Source organism: Oncorhynchus gorbuscha, linkage group LG03 (genome assembly GCF_021184085.1).
Source record: "Oncorhynchus gorbuscha isolate QuinsamMale2020 ecotype Even-year linkage group LG03, OgorEven_v1.0, whole genome shotgun sequence".
Taxonomy (NCBI): Eukaryota; Metazoa; Chordata; class Actinopteri; order Salmoniformes; family Salmonidae; genus Oncorhynchus; species Oncorhynchus gorbuscha.
In genome coordinates, this window is record NC_060175.1 from 87,937,970 (window position 1) to 87,958,854 (window position 20,885).

The 20,885-nt window shown below is 45.2% G+C and overlaps 1 protein-coding gene across 3 annotated transcripts in view; it reads right to left on the minus strand.

Annotated features, from left to right (window-relative positions):
- Positions 1-20,307, minus strand: part of LOC124032151 (diacylglycerol kinase beta-like) — a 57,966-nt gene extending 37,659 nt beyond the window's left edge. The window contains exons 1-6 of one of the 3 annotated variants that reach the window (XM_046344296.1): positions 20,053-20,304; positions 14,731-14,817; positions 14,334-14,410; positions 8,979-9,111; positions 8,697-8,771; positions 8,533-8,582 (exon numbers count right to left, since the gene is read on the minus strand). In XM_046344296.1, coding sequence (XP_046200252.1) covers positions 8,533-8,582; positions 8,697-8,771; positions 8,979-9,111; positions 14,334-14,410; positions 14,731-14,806 — 411 coding nt within the window. In that variant the 5' untranslated portion in view covers positions 14,807-14,817; positions 20,053-20,304. Of the gene's footprint in view, positions 1-8,532; positions 8,583-8,696; positions 8,772-8,978; positions 9,112-14,333; positions 14,411-14,730; positions 14,818-15,385; positions 15,464-20,052 lie in introns of those variants that run through there. The other 2 variants (XM_046344298.1, XM_046344299.1) reach the window with 2 other exon arrangements.
- Positions 20,308-20,885: the final 578 nt, after the last annotated feature.

Below are 20,885 nucleotides of genomic sequence, written 5' to 3' on the forward strand. Positions count from 1 at the left end.
TAAAGCACCTGGCTCCCTGCAGAATCTCGAAGGCTGATGACATAAGGGGAAGCGGATAACGATTCTTAACCGTTATGTCATTCAGCCCTCGATAATCCACGCAGGGGCGCAGAGTACCGTCCTTCTTCTTAACAAAAAGAACCCCGCCCCGGCCGGAGAAGAAGAAGGCACTATGGTACCGGCGTCAAGAGACACAGACAAATAATCCTCGAGAGCCTTACGTTCGGGAGCCGACAGAGAGTATAGTCTACCTCGAGGAGGAGTGGTCCCCGGAAGGAGATCAATACTACAATCATACGACCGGTGAGGAGGAAGGGAGTTGGCTCGGGACCGACTGAAGACCGTGCGCAGATCATGATATTCCTCCGGCACTCCTGTCAAATCGCCAGGTTCCTCCTGAGAAGTAGGGACAGAAGAAACGGGAGGGATGGCAGACATTAAACACTTCACATGACAAGAAACGTTCCAGGATAGGATAGAATTACTAGACCAATTAATAGAAGGATTATGACATACTAGCCAGGGATGACCCAAAACAACAGGTGTAAACGGTGAACGAAAAATCAAAAAAGAAATAGTCTCACTGTGGTTACCAGATACTGTGAGGGTTAAAGGTAGTGTCTCAAATCTGATACTGGGAAGATGACTACCATCTAAGGCGAACATGGGCGTAGGCTTATCTAACTCTCTGAAAGGAATGTCATGTTTCCGAACCCATGCTTCGTCCATGAAACAACCCTCAGCCCCAGAGTCTATCAAGGCACTACATGTAGCACCCGAACCGGTCCAGCGTAGATGGACCGACAAAGTAGTACAGGATTTTGATGGAGAGACTTGAGTAGTTGCGCTCACCTGTAGCCCTCCGCTTACAGATGAGCTCTGGCTTTTACTGGACATGAATTAACAAAATGTCCAGCAACTCCGCAATAGAGGCACAGGCGGTTGGTGATCCTCCGTTCCCTCTCCTTAGTCGAGATGCGAATCCCTCCCAGCTGCATGGGCTCAGACTCTGAGCCAGAGGAGGGAGATGGTTGCGATGCGGAGCAGGGAAACACCGTTGATGCGAGCTCTCTTCCACGAGCCCGGTGACGAAGATCTACCCGTCGTTCTATGCGGATGGCGAGAGCAATCAAAGAGTCCACATCTGAAGGAACCTCCCGGGAGAGAATCTCATCCTTAACCACTGCGTGGAGTCCCTCCAGAAAACGAGCGAGCAGCGCCGGCTCGTTCCACTCACTAGAGGCAGCAAGAGTGCGAAACTCAATAGAATAATCCGTTATGGACCGTTCACCTTGGCATAAGGAAGCCAGGGCCCTAGAAGCCTCCCTACCAAAAACTGAACGGTCAAAAACCCGAATCATCTCCTCTTTAAAGTTCTGGAACTTGTTAGAGCAATCAGCCCTTGCCTCCCAGATAGCTGTGCCCCATTCTCGAGCCCGGCCAGTAAGGAGTGAAATGACGTAAGCAACCCGAGCTCTCTCTCTAGAGTATGTGTTGGGTTGGAGAGAGAACACAATCTCACACTGCGTGAGAAAGGAGCGGCACTCAGTGGGCTGCCCGGAGTAGCAAGGTGGGTTATTAACCCTAGGTTCTGGAGGCTCGGCAGGCCAGGAAGTAACAGGTGGCACGAGACGTAGACTCTGGAACTGTCCAGAGAGGTCGGAAACCTGAGCGGCCAGGTTCTCCACGGCATGGCGAGCAGCAGACAATTCCTGCTCGTGTCTGCCGAGCATGGCTCCTTGGATCTCGACGGCAGTGTAACGAGCGTCTGAAGTCGCTGGGTCCATTCCTTGGTCGGTTCCTTCTGTCATGCAGGTGAAAGAGGACCCAAAAGCGACTTAACAGAAACAGAGTTTATTTAAGTCCAAACAGGGAATAACAGAAATCCTCTAGTCTGTAGAGGGGAAATAACTGGAGAAGCGGCCACAGACTGCAGGTCGCTCGGGTAGGCGCAGGCCGTAGTTGACAGAGACACCTTCTCACACGCAGCATCTGATGAAGGCAAAAACACGACAGGACAGGGCGATACACAATCACAGCAAAAACACGACAGGACAGGGCGAAACGCAATCACAGCATGGTGAATACTAAACAAGGAACCGACGGGACAGGAACGGAACACAAAGGAATAAATAGGGACTCTAATCAGGGGAAAGGATCGGGAACAGGTGTGGGAAGACTAAATGATGATTAGGGGAATAGGAACAGCTGGGAGCAGGAACGGAACGATAGAGAGAAGAGAGAGCGAGAGAGTGAGAGAGGGAGGGGGAGAGAGAGGGATAGAAGGAGGGAAAGAACCAAATAAGACCAGCAGAGGGAAACGAATAGAATGGGGAGCACAGGGACAAGACATGATAATAAATGACAAACATGACAGCGATATGCCATCCCATCTGGTTTGCGCTTAGTGGGACTAAAATTGATTTTTCAACAAGACAATGACCCAACACACCTCCAGTGTCATGCAGGTGAAGGAGGACCCAAACGCGACTTAACAGAAACAGAGTTTATTAATGCTCAAAAACCGAGTAACTGAAATCCTCTAGACAGTAGAGGGGAAAACAACTGGAGAAGCGGCCACAGACTGCAGGTCGCTTCGGGTAGGCGCAGGCCGTAGTCAACTGTGACACCTGCTCACACGCAGCGTCTGAAGAAGGCACAAAACACGACAGGACAGGGTGATACACAATCACGGCAAAAAACACGACAGGACAGGGCGAAACGCAATTACAGCATGGAATACAAAACAAGGAACCGACGGCACAGGAACGGAACACAAAGGAATAAATAGGGAGTCTAATCAGGGGAAAGGATCGGGAACAGGTGTGGGAAGGCTAAATGATGATTAGGGGAATAGGAACAGCTGGGAGCAGGAACGGAACGACAGAGAGAAGAGAGAGCGAGAGAGTGAAAGGGGGAGGGGGAGAGAGAGGGATAGAACCAAACAAGACCAGCAGAGGGAAACGAATAGCATGGGGAGCACAGGGACAAGACATGACAATAAATGACAAACATGACAGTACCCCCCCACTCACCGAGCGCCTCCTGGCGCACTCGAGGAGGAATCCTGGCGGCAACGGAGGAAATCATCGATGAGCGAACGGTCCAGCACGTCCCGAGACGGAACCCAACTCCTCTCCTCAGGACCGTAACCCTCCCAATCCACTAGGTATTGGTGACCCCGTCCCCGAGAACGCATGTCCATAATTTTATGTACTTTGTAAATAGGTGCGCTCTCGACAAGGACGGGAGGGGGGGAGGGAAGACGAACGGGGGTGCGAAGAAAGGGCTTAACACAGGAGACATGGAAGACAGGATGGACGCGACGAAGATGTCGCGGAAGAAGCAGTCGCACGGCGACAGGATTGACGACCTGGGAGACACGGAACGGACCAATGAACCGCGGAGTCAACTTACGAGAAGCTGTCGTAAGAGGAAGGTTGCGAGTGGAAAGCCACACTCTCTGGCCGCAACAATACCTTGGACTCTTAATCCTGCGTTTATTGGCGGCTCACCGTCTGTGCCCTGTAACGGCAAAGTGCAGACCTCACCCTCCTCCAGGTGCGCTCACAACGTTGGACAAACGCTTGAGCGGAGGGAACGCTGGACTCGGCAAGCTGGGATGAGAACAGAGGAGGCTGGTAACCCAGACTACTCTGAAACGGAGATAACCCGGTAGCAGACGAAGGAAGCGACCAGAGCGTATTCTGCCCAGGGGAGCTGTTCTGCCCAAGACGCAGGGTTCCTGAAAGAAAGGCTGCGTAGTATGCGACCAATCGTCTGATTGGCCCTCTCTGCTTGACCGTTAGACTGGGGATGAAACCCGGAAGAGAGACTGACGGACGCACCAATCAAACGACAGAACTCCCTCCAAAACTGTGACGTGAATTGCGGACCTCTGTCTGAAACGGCGTCTAACGGGAGGCCATGAATTCTGAATACATTCTCAATAATGATTTGTGCCGTCTCCTTAGCGGAAGGAAGTTTAGCGAGGGGAATGAAATGTGCCGCCTTAGAGAACCTATCGACAACCGTCAGAATCACAGTCTTCCCCGCAGACAAAGGCAGACCGGTAATGAAGTCTAAGGCAATGTGAGACCATGGTCGAGAAGGAATGGGGAGCGGTCTGAGACGACCGGCAGGAGGAGAGTTACCCGACTTAGTCTGCGCGCAGTCCGAACAGGCAGCCACGAAACGGCGCGTGTCACGCTCCTGAGTCGGCCACCAAAAGCGCTGGCGAATAGACGCAAGAGTGCCTCGAACACCGGGATGACCCGCTAACTTGGCAGAGTGAGCCCACTGAAGAACAGCCAGACGAGTGGAAACAGGAACGAAAAGGAGGTTACTAGGACAAGCGCGCGCGACGCAGTGTGCGTGAGTGCTTGCTTAACCTGTCTTTCAATTCCCCAGACTGTTAACCCGACAACACGCCCATAAGGAAGAATCCCCTCGGGATCAGTAGAAGCCACAGAAGAACTAAACAGACGGGATAAGGCATCAGGCTTGGTGTTCTTGCTACCCGGACGGTAAGAAATCACAAACTCGAAACGAGCGAAAAACAACGCCCAACGAGCTTGACGGGCATTAAGTCGTTTGGCAGAACGGATGTACTCAAGGTTCTTATGGTCTGTCCAAACGACAAAAGGAACGGTCGCCCCTCCAACCACTGTCGCCATTCGCCTAGGGCTAAGCGGATGGCGAGCAGTTCACGGTTACCCACATCATAGTTGCGCTCAGATGGGGACAGGCGATGAGAAAAATAAGCGCAAGGATGAACCTTATCGTCAGACTGGGAGCGCTGGGATAGAATGGCTCCCACGCCTACCTCTGAAGGCCAACCTCGACAATGAATTGTCTAGTGACGTCAGGAGTAACGAGGATAGAGCGGACGTAAAACGTTCTTTAGAAGATCAAAAGCTCCCTGGGCGGAACCGGACCACTTAAAACACGTCTTGACAGAAGTAAGAGCTGTGAGAGGGGCAGCAACTTGACCGAAATTACGAATGAAACGCCGATAGAAATTAGCGAAACCTAAGAAGCGCTGCAACTCGACACGTGACCTTGGAACGGGCCAATCACTGACAGCTTGGACCTTAGCGGAATCCATCTGAATGCCTTCAGCGGAAATAACGGAACCGAGAAAAGTAACGGAGGAGACATGAAAAGAGCACTTCTCAGCCTTTACGTAGAGACAATTCTCTAAAAGGCGCTGTAGAACACGTCGAACGTGCTGAACATGAATCTCGAGTGACGGAGAAAAAATCAGGATATCGTCAAGATAGACAAAAACAAAAATGTTTAGCATGTCTCTCAGAACATCATTAACTAATGCCTGAAAAACAGCTGGCGCATTGGCGAGACCGAACGGCAGAACCCGGTACTCAAAATGCCCTAACGGAGTATTAAACGCCGTTTTCCACTCGTCCCCCTCTCTGATGCGCACGAGATGGTAAGCGTTACGAAGGTCCAACTTAGTAAAGCACCTGGCTCCCTGCAGAATCTCGAAGGCTGATGACATAAGGGGAAGCGGATAACGATTCTTAACCGTTATGTCATTCAGCCTCGATAATCCACGCAGGGGCGCAGAGTACCGTCCTTCTTCTTAACAAAAAGAACCCCGCCCCGGCCGGAGAGGAAGAAGGCACTATGGTACCGGCGTCAAGAGACACAGACAAATAATCCTCGAGAGCCTTACGTTCGGGAGCCGACAGAGAGTATAGTCTACCTCGAGGAGGAGTGGTCCCCGGAAGGAGATCAATACTACAATCATACGACCGGTGAGGAGGAAGGGAGTTGGCTCGGGACCGACTGAAGACCGTGCGCAGATCATGATATTCCTCCGGCACTCCTGTCAAATCGCCAGGTTCCTCCTGAGAAGTAGGGACAGAAGAAATGGGAGGGATGGCAGACATTAAACACTTCACATGACAAGAAACGTTCCAGGATAGGATAGAATTACTAGACCAATTAATAGAAGGATTATGACATACAAGCCAGGGGTGACCCAAAACAACAGGTGTAAACGGTGAACGGAAAATCAAAAAAGACATAGTCTCACTGTGGTTACCAGATACTGTGAGAGTTAAAGGTAGTGTCTCAAATTTGATACTGGGAAGATGACTACCATCTAAGGCAAACATGGGCGTAGGCCTGTCTAACGGTCTGAAAGGAATGTTATGTTTCCGAGCCCATGCTTCGTCCATGAAACAACCCTCAGCCCCAGAGTCAATCAAAGCACTGCATGTAGCACCCGAACCGGTCCAGCGTAGATGGACCGACATAGTAGTACAAGATCTAGATGAAGGGACCTGAGTAGTAGCGCTCACCAGTAGCCCTCCGCTACTGATGGGCTCTGGCCTCTTACTGGACATGAAATAACAAAATGTCCAGCAACTCCGCAATAGAGGCACAGGCGGTTGGTGATCCTCCGTTCCTCTCCTTAGTCGAGATGCGAATCCCTCCCAGCTGCATGGGCTCAGACTCTGAGCCAGAGGAGGGAGATGGTTGCGATGCGGAGCAGGGAAACACCGTTGATGCGAGCTCTCTTCCACGAGCCCGGTGACGAAGATCTACCCGTCGTTCTATGCGGATGGCGAGAGCAATCAAAGAGTCCACATCTGAAGGAACCTCCCGGGAGAGAATCTCATCCTTAACCACTGCGTGGAGTCCCTCCAGAAAACGAGCGAGCAGCGCCGGCTCGTTCCACTCACTAGAGGCAGCAAGAGTGCGAAACTCAATAGAATAATCCGTTATGGACCGTTCACCTTGGCATAAGGAAGCCAGGGCCCTAGAAGCCTCCCTACCAAAAACTGAACGGTCAAAAACCCGAATCATCTCCTCTTTAAAGTTCTGGAACTTGTTAGAGCAATCAGCCCTTGCCTCCCAGATAGCTGTGCCCCATTCTCGAGCCCGGCCAGTAAGGAGTGAAATGACGTAAGCAACCCGAGCTCTCTCTCTAGAGTATGTGTTGGGTTGGAGAGAGAACACAATCTCACACTGCGTGAGAAAGGAGCGGCACTCAGTGGGCTGCCCGGAGTAGCAAGGTGGGTTATTAACCCTAGGTTCTGGAGGCTCGGCAGGCCAGGAAGTAACAGGTGGCACGAGACGTAGACTCTGGAACTGTCCAGAGAGGTCGGAAACCTGAGCGGCCAGGTTCTCCACGGCATGGCGAGCAGCAGACAATTCCTGCTCGTGTCTGCCGAGCATGGCTCCTTGGATCTCGACGGCAGTGTAACGAGCGTCTGAAGTCGCTGGGTCCATTCCTTGGTCGGTTCCTTCTGTCATGCAGGTGAAAGAGGACCCAAAAGCGACTTAACAGAAACAGAGTTTATTTAAGTCCAAACAGGGAATAACAGAAATCCTCTAGTCTGTAGAGGGGAAATAACTGGAGAAGCGGCCACAGACTGCAGGTCGCTTCGGGTAGGCGCAGGCCGTAGTTGACAGAGACACCTTCTCACACGCAGCATCTGATGAAGGCAAAAACACGACAGGACAGGGCGATACACAATCACAGCAAAAACACGACAGGACAGGGCGAAACGCAATCACAGCATGGTGAATACTAAACAAGGAACCGACGGGACAGGAACGGAACACAAAGGAATAAATAGGGACTCTAATCAGGGGAAAGGATCGGGAACAGGTGTGGGAAGACTAAATGATGATTAGGGGAATAGGAACAGCTGGGAGCAGGAACGGAACGATAGAGAGAAGAGAGAGCGAGAGAGTGAGAGAGGGAGGGGGAGAGAGAGGGATAGAAGGAGGGAAAGAACCAAATAAGACCAGCAGAGGGAAACGAATAGAATGGGGAGCACAGGGACAAGACATGATAATAAATGACAAACATGACAGCGATATGCCATCCCATCTGGTTTGCGCTTAGTGGGACTAAAATTGATTTTTCAACAAGACAATGACCCAACACACCTCCAGGCCGTATAAGGGCTATTTGACCAAAAAGGAGAGTGATGGAGTGCTGCATCAGATGACCTGGCCTCTACAATCACCCAACCTCAACCCAATTGACATGGTTTGGGATGAGTTGGACTACAAAGTGAAGGAAAAGCAGCCAACAAGTGCTCAGCATATATGGGAATTCCTTCAAGACTGTTGGAAAAGAGATCCAGGTGAAGCTGGTTGAGAGAATGCCAAGCATGTGCAAAGCTGTCTTCAAGACAAAGGGCGCCTACTTTGAAGAATCTCAAATATAAAATATATTTTGATTTGTTTAACACTTTTTTGTTACTACATGATTCCATATGTTATTTCATAGCTTTGATGTTGTCACGATTATTCTACAATGTAGAAAATAGTAAAAATACATAAAAACCCTTGAATGAGTAAGTGTATCAACTTTTGACTGGTACTGTAAAAATGAAAGGGTATGAGGTGATGTCTCCTGCAACAACAGACAGTCATTACATGCTATTACATTGTTATTATTTTGAAATGGGTAATGGGGAAACTGGGATAATACCTAGGGGGGTGTATTTATTCTTTGTAGTTCACAAAAAATATTACAAATTGACTTACAGAGCTGTCAAGGACTCCATTGCCATCTCTGTCATACAGTTTGAAAGCAACTGAGGGAAAAATGTGCATATAAAAATCTTGAAAAGGCACTCAAACAAATATCTATACAAATAGACTGCAACAAGAAGCTGCTACTCAGTGGAAAAAATATGATAAAGACTCACACTCCAGCTTGTCTCTGGGCTGGCCATCCTCCAACAGAGAGAAGTAACACGAAACGTCCTTCAGAAAGACCTCTTCTAAAGGAGAGGAGGAGGACAAGGAGGGGGAGGAGGATGGTGAAGTGGATATACACAGTATAGCTACATATTCAGGTTCAGTCTGTGCACTTTGATTTAAAAAAACAACACATAGCGATAGTGAAACTGATGACTAAACTATAGACAACAAAATAAGCCAACACATGGTATTCAAGAGGTATTCTACACATGGGCAAATAAACATACTGGCGTTGTTCTGCCCGTCCAGTTCGGTTCCGCTCTGGAAGGATCGGAACAGGCGCTGGCAGAGATCCTTAGGGAAGTCCTCAACCTCCAAATAGGTCTTCAGGAAGAGACGGAAGCCTTCCTCATTGATACACTGGAACAAAAGATGGGATATCAATCAATCAGTAAATTGATGGGAGATGGATGGTTTCTAAAATAGTAATCAAAACAGTCTGATTCAGAGCAGAGTGATTTAGGTGAGAAGACTAATTCCTAGAGCAGGGATCATCAACTACATATTTCCTTAAGCGGATGGTCAGTGGGCCGGAACATAATTACATATACAGTGCATTCGGAAAGTATTCAGACCCCTTGACTTTTTCCACATTTTGTTACGTTACAGCCTTATTCTAAAACTGATTAAATAAATTTTTTCCCTCATCAATCTACACACAATAGCCCACAATGACAAGGCAAAAACAGGTTTAGACATTTTTGCACATTTATTACAAATAAAAAACAGAAATACCTTATTTACATAAGTATTCAGACCCTCTGCTATGAGAATTATTTACATAAGTATTCAGACCCACTGCTATGAGACTTGAAATGGAGCTCAGGTGCATCATGTTTCCATTGATCTTCCTTGAGATGTTTCTACAACTTGATTGTAGTCCACCTGTGGTAAATTCAATTTATTGGACATTCATTTTAAAAGGAGGACACCTGTCTATATAAGGTCCCACAGTTGACAGCGCATGTCAGAGCAAAAACCAAGCCATGAGGTTGAAGGAATTGTACGTAGAGCTCCGAGACAGGATTGTGTCGAGGCACAGATTTGAGCAATCGAGGGAGAAAGGCCTTGGTCAGGGAGGGGACCAAGAACCTGATGGTCACACTTACATGGCTCCAGAGTCCCTCTTCCTCTGTGGAGATGGGAGAACAGACCAGAAGGTTAACTATCTCTGCAGAACTCCACCAAATCAGGCCTTCATGGTAGAGTGGCCAGACGGAAGCCATTCCTCAGTAGAAGGCACATGACAGCCCGCTTGGAGTTTGCCAAAAGGCACCAAAAGGACTCAGACCATGAGAAACAAGATTCTCTGTTCTGATTAAACCAAGATTGAACTCTTTGGACTAAATGCCAAGCGTCACGTCTGGATGAAACCTGACACCATCGCTACGGTGAAGCATGGTGGTGGCAGCATCATGCTGTGGGGATGTTTTTCAGCAGCGGGGACTGGGAGACTGGTCAGGATCGAGGGAAAGATGAACAGAGCAAAGTACACAGAGATCCTTGATGAAAACCTGCTCCAGAGCGATCAGGACCTCAGACTGGGGCGAAGGTTCACCTTCTAACAGGACAACGACCCTAAACACACAGCCAAGACAACACAGGAGTGGCTTCAGGACAAGTTTCTGAATGTCCATGAGTGGCCCAGCCAGAGTGCGGACCAGATCGAACTGGAAAGACCTGAAAATAGCTGTGCTGAGCTATGCTCCCCATCCAACCTGACAGAGCTTGAGAAGACTGGGAGAAACTCCCCAAATACAGGCGTGCCAAGCTTGGAGCGTCATACTCAAGAAGAGTCAAGGCTGTAATCGCTGCCAAAACTGCTTCAAAGTACTGAGTAAAGGGTCTGAATAAGCATGTAAAAGTGTTTTTTAATTTTTTAAAATACATTTGCAAAAATGTCTACAAACCTGTTTTTGCTTTGTCATTATGAGGTATTGTGTGTAGATTAATGAGAATACATGTTTAAAAATATATATATATTTTAGAAACAGGCTGTAAGGTAACAAAATGAGGAAAAAGTCTAGTGGTCTGAATAGTTTCCAAAAGGCACTGTAATTTGTAGACTGCTAATGCACCGCAAGATGCCCAAACAGATATAATATTTGACAAAAACAATAATTGAATTGCTTAAATTTGTACTCGATCATATATATAGTGCCTTCAAAAAGTATTCACACCCCTGGACTTTTTCAAAATGTTGCTGTGTTACAGACTCACTCTGTGTGCAATAATAGTGTTTAACATGATTTTTGAATTACTACCTCCTCTCTTTACCCACACGTACAATTTTCTGTAAGGTCAGGACAATAACCTAAAAGGTCAAATATACTGTACACTGGAGTTGCTTACCAAGACGACATTGAATGTTCCTGAGCGGCCTAGTTACAGTTTTTACTGTATGGCAGTAAAATATATGGCAGAATCTATGGCAAGACTTGAAAATGGATGTCTAGCAATGATCAACAACCAACTTAACAGAGCTTGAAGAATTTAAAAAAGAATAATGTGCAAATATTGTATAATCCAGGTGTGAAAAGCTCTTAGACTTCCCCAGAAAGACTAACAGCTGTAATCGCTGCCAAAGGTGATTCTAAAATGTATTGACTCAGGGGTGTGAATACTTATGTAAATAAGATATTTCTGTATTTAATTTTCAATAAATTTGCAAAAAATGTATGTTTTTACTTTTTCATTATGGGGTATGGTGTGTAGATGGGTAAGAACAAAATCAATTTAATCCATTTGAATTCAGGCCATAAAAACAAAATGTGGACTAAGTCAAGTGGTATGAATACTTTCTGAAGACACTGTATCTTTATTATATGTGGGAATACTTTGGAACAGATTTCCAAAATTAAAATCACCTGGAGTTAATTTGCTGGCGGTTTTACAGTCTTTCATATCCAACCATAAGAAATATATAGAGTGCCTTCAGAAAGTATTCATACCCCTTGACTTATTCCACATGTTTGTTGTGTTACAACCTGAATTATAAATTGATTAAATGAATTGTTCCCCCTGACCCATTTACACATAATACCTCATAATGACAAAGTGAAAACATGTATTGAACATTTTTGGAAAAGTATTCACACCCCTGAGTCAATACATGTTGTTACAGGTTTTAGTTTTTCCATTTATGTTTTGAGGTTGGACTTTTAGCACGTATAGCATTATAGCGCAAAAGACAAAGGGTGCACAGATTGGTGTCACCTCGTCAGTCGTTATGTGTTACACCTGTGCTGGTTTCCATCTCGTTAGTGGGAAGGTGTTTCACCTGTGTTGGCCCAGGTGCTATTTTAGGAGTAGCTGGCCCAGTGCTCTAGTTGAGCTTGAAAGATGTTGGGAGAGCTAAACTTTATGACAGCTGATGTGTGAGCTAAACTTTATGACAGCTGATGTGTGAGCCAAGCTCAACCTATATAAGTTTGAAAGAAGCTTATTTTTGGTTTCCCTTGTTTGTTTGCTCCATATTCTGTTTACTTGCCATCCTAAGTCTTTGTGGGGTTTTCTTTGTCTTTTTGGAGGCAAACCTAGTGGGAATCCATGGTGGGTGTCGTTCAGAACCCCTTATGATTGGCTTTGGCAACTTTCAGTGGGCACCCATGTGTGTTTCAGAACCCCTTATGATTGGCTTTGGCAACTTTCAGTGGGCACCCATGTGTGTTTCAGAACCCCTTTTTGTTTGGTTGTCAGTGATTTTCTTTGTTCCCTTAGTGACATTTTGAGTTTCATGTTCCCACAAGACAGCGTTAGAATCCCCTTTGGCAGTGACTACGGCTGAGGCTTTCTGGGTAAGTTTGAGTTTTGCACACTTGGATTGTACAACATTTGTCCATTTTCAAAATTCTTCAAGCTCTGTCAAATTGGATGATCATAGCTTGACAATCAGAACTGCCACTGCCACTGAGGAATATTCACTATCTTCTTGGTATGCAACTTGTGTAGATGTAGCCATGTTTTAGGCTATTGTCCTGCTGAAAAGTTAATTAATCTCCCAGTGTCTGGTGGAAAGACTGAACCAGGTTTTCCTCTAGGATCTTATTCTATAGCCTTGTTCTCACTGTCAATAGTTTAGTATTGTGGAGTAACTATGTTGATCCATCTTCAGTTTTCTATCACAGCCATTAAACTAAAGTCCCCATTGGCCTCATGCTGAAATCCCTGCGCAGTGTCCTTTCTCTCCAGTATTGATTCAGGAAGGATGCCTGTATCTTTGTAGCTACTGGGTGTATTGATGCACCATCCAAAGTGTAAATAGTGTTCTCTTTTTTTTACCCATCTACCAATAGGTGCCCTTTGAGGCATTGGAAAACCTTCCTGGTCTTTGTTGTTGAATCCGTTTGATTCAGGGACCTTACAGATAGTGTGAGGAGTACAGATAAGGTAGTCATTGTAAAATCATGTTGAACACTTGTTGCACACCGAGTCCAGTCTGACTTGTTAAGCTACATTTTACTCCTGAACTTATTCAGGTTTGCCATGAAAGGGGGTGAATAGTTATTGATTCAAGAAATTTCAGATTGTCAGTTTTCACCACTTTGACCTTATGGGTATTGTGTGTAGGCTGGGGACAAAACAACTTGGATCCATTTTTAAATTAAGGCTGTAACAATGTGGAAAATTCAAGGGGTGTGAATCCTTTCTGAAGGCAGCAGGGACTGAGAACGTATTTATAATGTGGAGACAAATCAAATATAGCCAAAGGCTGCCAGTTGGCAAACCATGTTCTAGATTGTACAGTAAGGGGTTTGGTGCATAACTTCCTGAAGTTGTCAGATACCCAATAAAGACCCCATTTCAATAAATTGTGCCAGCTGACTTTTTTTTCTGGAAATATGTAGGGGGACTAATTTGCTTAAGGGCTTCAAATCAGAATTCCCTCTGGAATACTGAACCACAAACCCATTTCTGGTTGCGGTTGCTTTTCCCTGGGTGATACACTACATAACTGCCACAGTAATAAAGTATGGCACCACTATTCAGCCCAACCTCAATGTTAAGGAGACAACCACGCCAAAACTGTTCTGTGCCGTTTGTCAGATTTTCCACTTCCTTGATAATTACAGTAATTTGAGGGTGTGGCTTTGTCATTATCCTTGTTGGAAAATGTATTTTTCTGTAACCCATGGTTGCCCTTAAATTATTGCTAGTCTACCACTTTTATTCCTCTTAGAAGACAGGAATTACCCTAATCCAACTGCCGATATCGGCAATTTTGGTAACTGTCCAGTTAAAATCGCCTTATGGCTTACTCTGCATGAGGCCAACACATCACACAGACCTTACAGAATTGGCACAACTGAAGAGGTCATATCTTTTAGCAACTTCAGCTGCTTGTAAATGAATCAATCCCTGAAGCCATGTCTCTTAGACTTGATTGGCTTCATATAGATGTCAGATCTATAAACACGATAAATGTTTTAGTTAGTGGATTTACTATTAGGAAACCAATGATTTGTTTGCAGGGGTATCACATGAGCACAAACTATAATATGTACCCCGAACATTTAAGATAGACTGAAGCAGACATGAGTTGTGGTGGGGTCAGTATCAACCTGGCCATTGTTTCCTCTCACCTCTCCATGTCTGTGCTGGGCCAGCCTGCCATCTGCATCAAATTCCCTCAGCACATCTTTAACCCTCAGCCTGCAGTCTAGGAGGAGAAGAAATGCACTAAACATCTGTCGAAGTAATGATTCTAACAGCGAATGCGTAATCACAAATGATCAAACTATAGACGGAAAACTGCATATATTCTACATAGCAACATTCATACATGGCCGGTGTACTACGGCATTGAAATTCTGTTAAAATGTTCCTTAACATTGATGTTCACAAAATGTCTAAATCCAGAGATCTACCAAGAAAGATCATGTGGGTGCAACGTTTTGCAGATACTAAGAAATATACAGATATGACAGCGTGTGGGTGTAAATGGAAAGGGGTGCAAGGAAACTGCCAGCCTGTACTCACAGTCAATGTACTGCTGTAGCTGGATGAAGTCAACTGGGTTCAGCTCTTTCAACTCTGTGACAGTGGGGGTGGACATGCTGCCTGCGTCTGCACAAACCACCAGAGGGCGAGAGGAGGAACAAGTCATCAGCAGTCTTCTGTGTGAATGTGAAATGGAGGCGGCTCAGACATCAAACCAGAATTGTAAGCTGAACAGTCCTAGGTAGTAACTCGCGAGGCTTTGTTTAGAAATAATGTCACAAGACGCTTCAGATCATAACCCCATGCAAACCAGTTAGAAACTGCCTGTTTATACCCACAAGATTTACATCTGCAAATTGGCAAGAACCACAGTTCAACGCCAGATCTGGCTTGCAAATACCCCTCAATGCCCTTTAGTCATCTCTAGTCATGATAAGGGTTGTGAGAAAATGTGTCAGAATCCCCTCTTCCCACTCCAAAATAACAATGAGCAAAACGATGTAGCATAACTTCTAAGCACAAACGGTTTCAAGCAACACTTCACACCTCTGACCACTCTACTTCAAAGTAAGCTCTAAATAAGCAGTATCAGGCCAGACACACCAGAGACATTATAGGACTCAAGAGTATGTCTCCCCAAAGCCTTGTTCTTTAAATGTCTGACCCAGTTTTCCAAATTATACAATTTTATTACCATAATCTCCATTTAAAAATAGTTCCAGTCCCTAATAATACCGCAGGAGTATAGGTTGACCAGTCAGTATATATCTACAGCAGTCAGAAGTCAACAGTCAGTCATGGAGTAGTACTAGTAGTGCTAGTACTGAAACCTAATTAAACTCCTAAACGCCCACTCCTTTACATGTGACGCGGAACCACTCTCTCTCTGTGCCAACAAAAGGGTCACGCTGTCCCAACTCAATTCTCCTCAAAAGGTTAACAGCGTTGCCTAGCAATTTTGTTCAGGCAGCCAATCAGCTGAGGGAGTAGAGACTTTACAGGAAAGTGCCACTTGTTGAGCAGGTTATTGTTTTTGTCATGAATCTGGGAGGCAGCTCTGCAGAGGTCACTAGCTAGCACAGCCACAAAGTCCAATCAGATTTTAAACCTAACCCTAAACACACTGCTAACCCTAATTGTAAATTAAGACCAAAAGCATGTGTTTTCATTACATTTTTACAATTTATTTGACCTTTATTTAACTAAGTCCGTTAGGAACAAATTCTTATTTTCAATGATGGCCTAGGAACAGTGGGTTAACTGCCTGTTCAGGGGCAGAACGACAGATTTATACCTTGTCAGCTCGGGGATTTGAACTTGCAACCTTTCGGTAACTTGCCCAACTCTCTAACCACTAGGCTACCCTGCCTAATAGACAATTTTTACTTTGCAGCTGGCCTATCTAAGGGGGAAATCACTCAGTTCTGTCTCTAGGACAAAACTCATGACAAATGTCAACCTGCACTTGTTGATGGAAAGAGTGGAATATAATATAAATATATGCCATTTAGCGGACGCTTTTATCCAAAGCGACTTACAGTCATGTGTGCATACATTCTACGTATGTGTGGTCCCGGGGATCGAACCCACTACCCTGGCGTTACAAGCGCCATGCTCTACCAACTGAGCTACAGAAGGACGCAGGCAAGTGCCTTTTAAATAAGAATCTTGATAACTACCAACTCCAATGACTAGTTTTATACTGCACATAATGCAACATTTTGGGATTCCTGTTAGGGCCTTAACCATACAGTTCAAATAATTAATCAAATCAGAACTGCTCATTTCTGCTAATGTAACAATAAAAAATACATTTCTAAGAGCATAATAAAGATGTGCTTCTAAACAAGACGTAAAATCTAGTTTTAGGCTACTTCTAGATGTGTACCCTTGCCTGTGGCAATATGGCAGATGGCCATTCTTCATGCCCTTCAAAGAAACACGCTGACATATGCATGTTTCATTCCCTCATGTCGGACAGACGGTATACCATCCTTCTCTGCCATGATTTAAGACCGAGCAACCTGGGTAAAATCTGATTCTCTACTTCCTGATCAGATATGACATTTGCATGCAGGATTTTTACATGCAGACTGGAAATTACTACCAGACAGAACAATGTGTACTATATATAAAAAGGCACGTGAAGTCAAAAAAGGGCACCAAACTGGCCCCCCTCATGACCCCCCCCCCCCCTCATATCCCCATCCCAACCACACACACACACACACACACACACACACACGTCAGGATTATACCGGTGAGTAGATTGGTATAGCTGAAAGGGGGAGATCCAGGCAACCATCCATCCAGACACATCAGAAACCTCAGCAGGTTCTTATCTGCCTGTGGAATGCCTCTGCATTCTTAATACTCCCTTGTATACTGGGTGGCAGGTAGCCTAGCGGTTAGACCATTGGGCCAGAAACTGAAAGGAAGCTAGTTTGAATCCCAGAGCTGAGGTGGTGAAAAAAAATCTGCTGATGTGCCCTTGATCAAGACACTTAACCCTACTTGCTCCAGCGTCGCTGTTGATATTGGCAGACCCTGGCCGTGACCATGAGTGACCCCACTCTGAGGGTGTCTCAGGGGGAGTTGGGATATGCAAAAAAAACATTTCCAATTCACACATGGTTATAATACACTTGTGCATGTGTTTAAATAGGACAAATATAAGCACCCAGCTAAATGACATCAGGTAGGTTAGCAGACAGAAGGAAGGACATGCTTGGTTGCTATGGAAAGTGTTTCCCTACATCAGCTATGCTTCATCAGAGCATTGCCACGAGTGACTAACGGGAGGGAGGGCAGGGGAGCCCTCAGCCAAGCCAGCCAGCCAGCAGCTATGAGTGTTCCCCGGCACTACCACCATCTCTCCTCCCACGCCACTGTGACTCATCCTGTGAATGGGGGAATACTCCCTCTCTCTAAATCAGGGGTGTTAAACATACAGGGTCTAATCCGGCCCACAGGTGGTTTGAGAAGAAGAAAAAAAAGACTAAAGGGACAAAATGACTAAAACCAAATAAACTGTAGAAATGATAATGGACCTACAAACATACTGTGTCCAGCTGGGTAATAATCACTCAAATGAAAGCTAGACAGGGAGCATTGAACATTCCAAAATCTATGGTTAGAGGACTATTATTTGCACAGGAAATATAACCAATTTTCAGTGCGGCCCTCCAGACCTCATTGAAGAGTGAATGCGCCCCCTGGGGCTAAATGAGTTTGATATCCTTGCTCTAAAATGGACCCTTTGCTCAGAACGTCACTTCTCAAGGTTCATCCAAAATAAAACAAAGCCTATGACATGAGTTTTGCTAAATCTTTTTTTAAACTTTTTTGGAGTGTTGACCGCAGTTGACCACAGAGCTAGAGTGCAACTCCTTGATAACACAGTTTGGATCACTGGAAGTTCACCCATTACTTGGTTAATGACATTTGAGACGTAAACAACAAACACCAGATGTTAGGCAGGGTTTGTATGAGTGGAGAGACTTTGGCTCCTATGCATGAATCACACATTTCTGGCAAATGTGGGCGAGGCACAGCTTGTTGCCTTTTTTATTAACCAAACAATGTGTATGATGTTTAAAAAAAAACTATTCAGCAGACTGTGTTGAGTTTGTCCCGTGGAACACTGTGGTGCGTACAATACAGAAAAAAACACAAACCCGCCTGGACTTGTGAGGGTGCACCCTTCCCTCCAGTAACCACGCCACTTTCACGCTGAGTGTTGGCACATGTTTGGAGGAACTGTTTACTCTTACTGTACTGTCATTGTAAAACCATTGAAATGTACAATCTGTGTATAGGGCAAAGGGAGTAAATGATCAAATGTTTAGATTGTGTGATTGCATGATCGTAAACACACACACAATCCCTCTAGAAGCTCTATAGATCCCTATTAGATTAATTTCATTTTACATTTAATTTCTCTGCAGCAATAGTGTGACCCGCTTCCTGATCCGTCTGTAGAGATAGTCTGTTTCCTTACCGACAGGTTGACCTGACCAGGAATGCCTCTCTCGGTGTTTCCCTGTAATTACTTAGCTGTGCAGGTTAAGTATGACTTTTTCATTAAGAGACGGTCTTTCCCAGAACGAGGATAACATTTCTGTTTTTTGGCAACCAATTTTCCAGTGGGGAGGGAAACCAGGGAATGGTATAGATTTAAAAAGGAACTGATGACCTTCACTTGACTTGAATGGAAATGCAAAAACTACACTAGCAATGAAAAATGACCATGTCGTTTCAAATCCCTAAAATGTTCTGGGTAATCTGTTGTTCAAATAATGGAATAGTTATTTGCAAGGTTATCAAGGCACCCTTCCTTTAGGCCACATCATGCTGGCAATATGTCCAGCCAGAAATACACTCAAAAGACTAAATTAAAAGTTTCAGAACCATCCCTGTGACTGTTTGCGGTTGCATGACCCAGAAAAATGTAAAATGTTAAAGGAAACCTGATAAAAGCCCAAAATGTAGTTCAACTCTGATTGCTACTTGCCAACATGTTCTAAATGCATGGCCAGAAGATCTAGTTTACCCATAGGTAACTTAATTAAGGAGACACATACCAAGGGAAATAAGCACACAGTGAAGTAAATATATCAGAAGGGACAAACATCATGTCTTAAATGGTGCAACTATGGTTGTGTGTTGAGCAATGTGTTGCTTTGTCAGTTGTTTTAATCAGTTAGATGGCAAGTAACTGTATTATTCAAAGTCAAAAGTTATTTGCAAGGATGTCACATTGCTAATGAAAATCATATAAACCAAAATTGCATTTTCCATCCAGACAGAGCTCCTTGTATCAAGGACCATAGGTACAACATTGTCTGCAGGCAGTTGTAAAACGTGTCTCCAACCTGTCTGGTCTACAATATTGAGCCATAAGGGTGACAGTTTAACACTATGTAAAACCTTAAACAGTATATTCAACTTGTATTCTTAGTAGCTTATCTCTCCTTCTAGGCTATAAAACATGCCCTATGTTAACTATAGTCTAAAGAGGAGCATGTCTAAAGGTTAGGCTTATAGGTTTCAAAGGGGAGAAACATGGGAACAGAAGCTGCAGATGTAGCCAATGTATATAGAAACCCATCATTGGATGTATCAGTAGGATCCCACTCAAAAGTAGCCTGTTTTGCCCAACCAGGGAACCAACTGAGATCAGTTGGGCGAGGCGAGGGACACCGTCTCTCCCATGAAATATGGATCTTACCCAAACTTGGCAGCGGCGCAACGAAATTCACAGGCAATATCTGTATGCAAAGTTGTGAACAAGCATACACGATTCGTTGAACTTCATCCAGTAGTACTAAATGAGGCTGTTTTGAGCATCAATTAGCCTACCTATATTTCGCGATGATGAGCGTTGTCTGTCTGTCGTCCTTAAACGGAGTGTCGTGCCGTTCGTCCGGAAAGATATTTCCTCAGCGAGGATCGAGGCGCAATTCAACGTTTTTTACACCCAGCAAATCGACGGAAATTGTCTGTGGACGCTGCAAGAAAGGTAGTCTAGCTGTCAGCTTTCATTTACCCAGAGATAACAAGAAAGATTGGCTGACTGCCACGCCCGACTCAGCGATTTCCCCCTCCCTAGCTATTTAAAAAAAAGAAGCAAAGCACCGCCTCGAACTGTCATCTGCGGGCACTTTGACTAACGCGGGGATGTAGTCTACATTGGGCTTGCCCCATTTATCCCAGTCTACTCTAGTATATGGATGTGCGTTCTTCTCTTATCATTTATGTGCCCTAGGCTATAATAGAGCAGCGATGGACAAATTCAGTTGCAATCGATAGGACATTTTTCCTACATTTGATTTTCAATGCACTGTGAGCCTATAGCGAACTACAGTACATTTTCCGCCAAGAAGTCTGGACCAGTTTCGCCTCGTTCACACGGATAGGGTTATTGATTTTTGGTACACCAGAGGTACATTCATTTTCAATGGAACGCTGCGTTTGCCTTACAGCATTGAGTTGCAGAGGCAGTTGCAGTGCGCTCTATATAGTGCAAACTTTGGATGTATCTCACTGTATGCGCAGACGGCTTGACAGAATTGGTAGCAGGTGACTGATGAACTTTTGTTATACACATATCTAGATGATGCTGCGTGCCATTTTGCGAAACAACACTGTCGGTGTGATCAAGGCGTTTGGCACAGGTGGGTGTGCTATGTAAA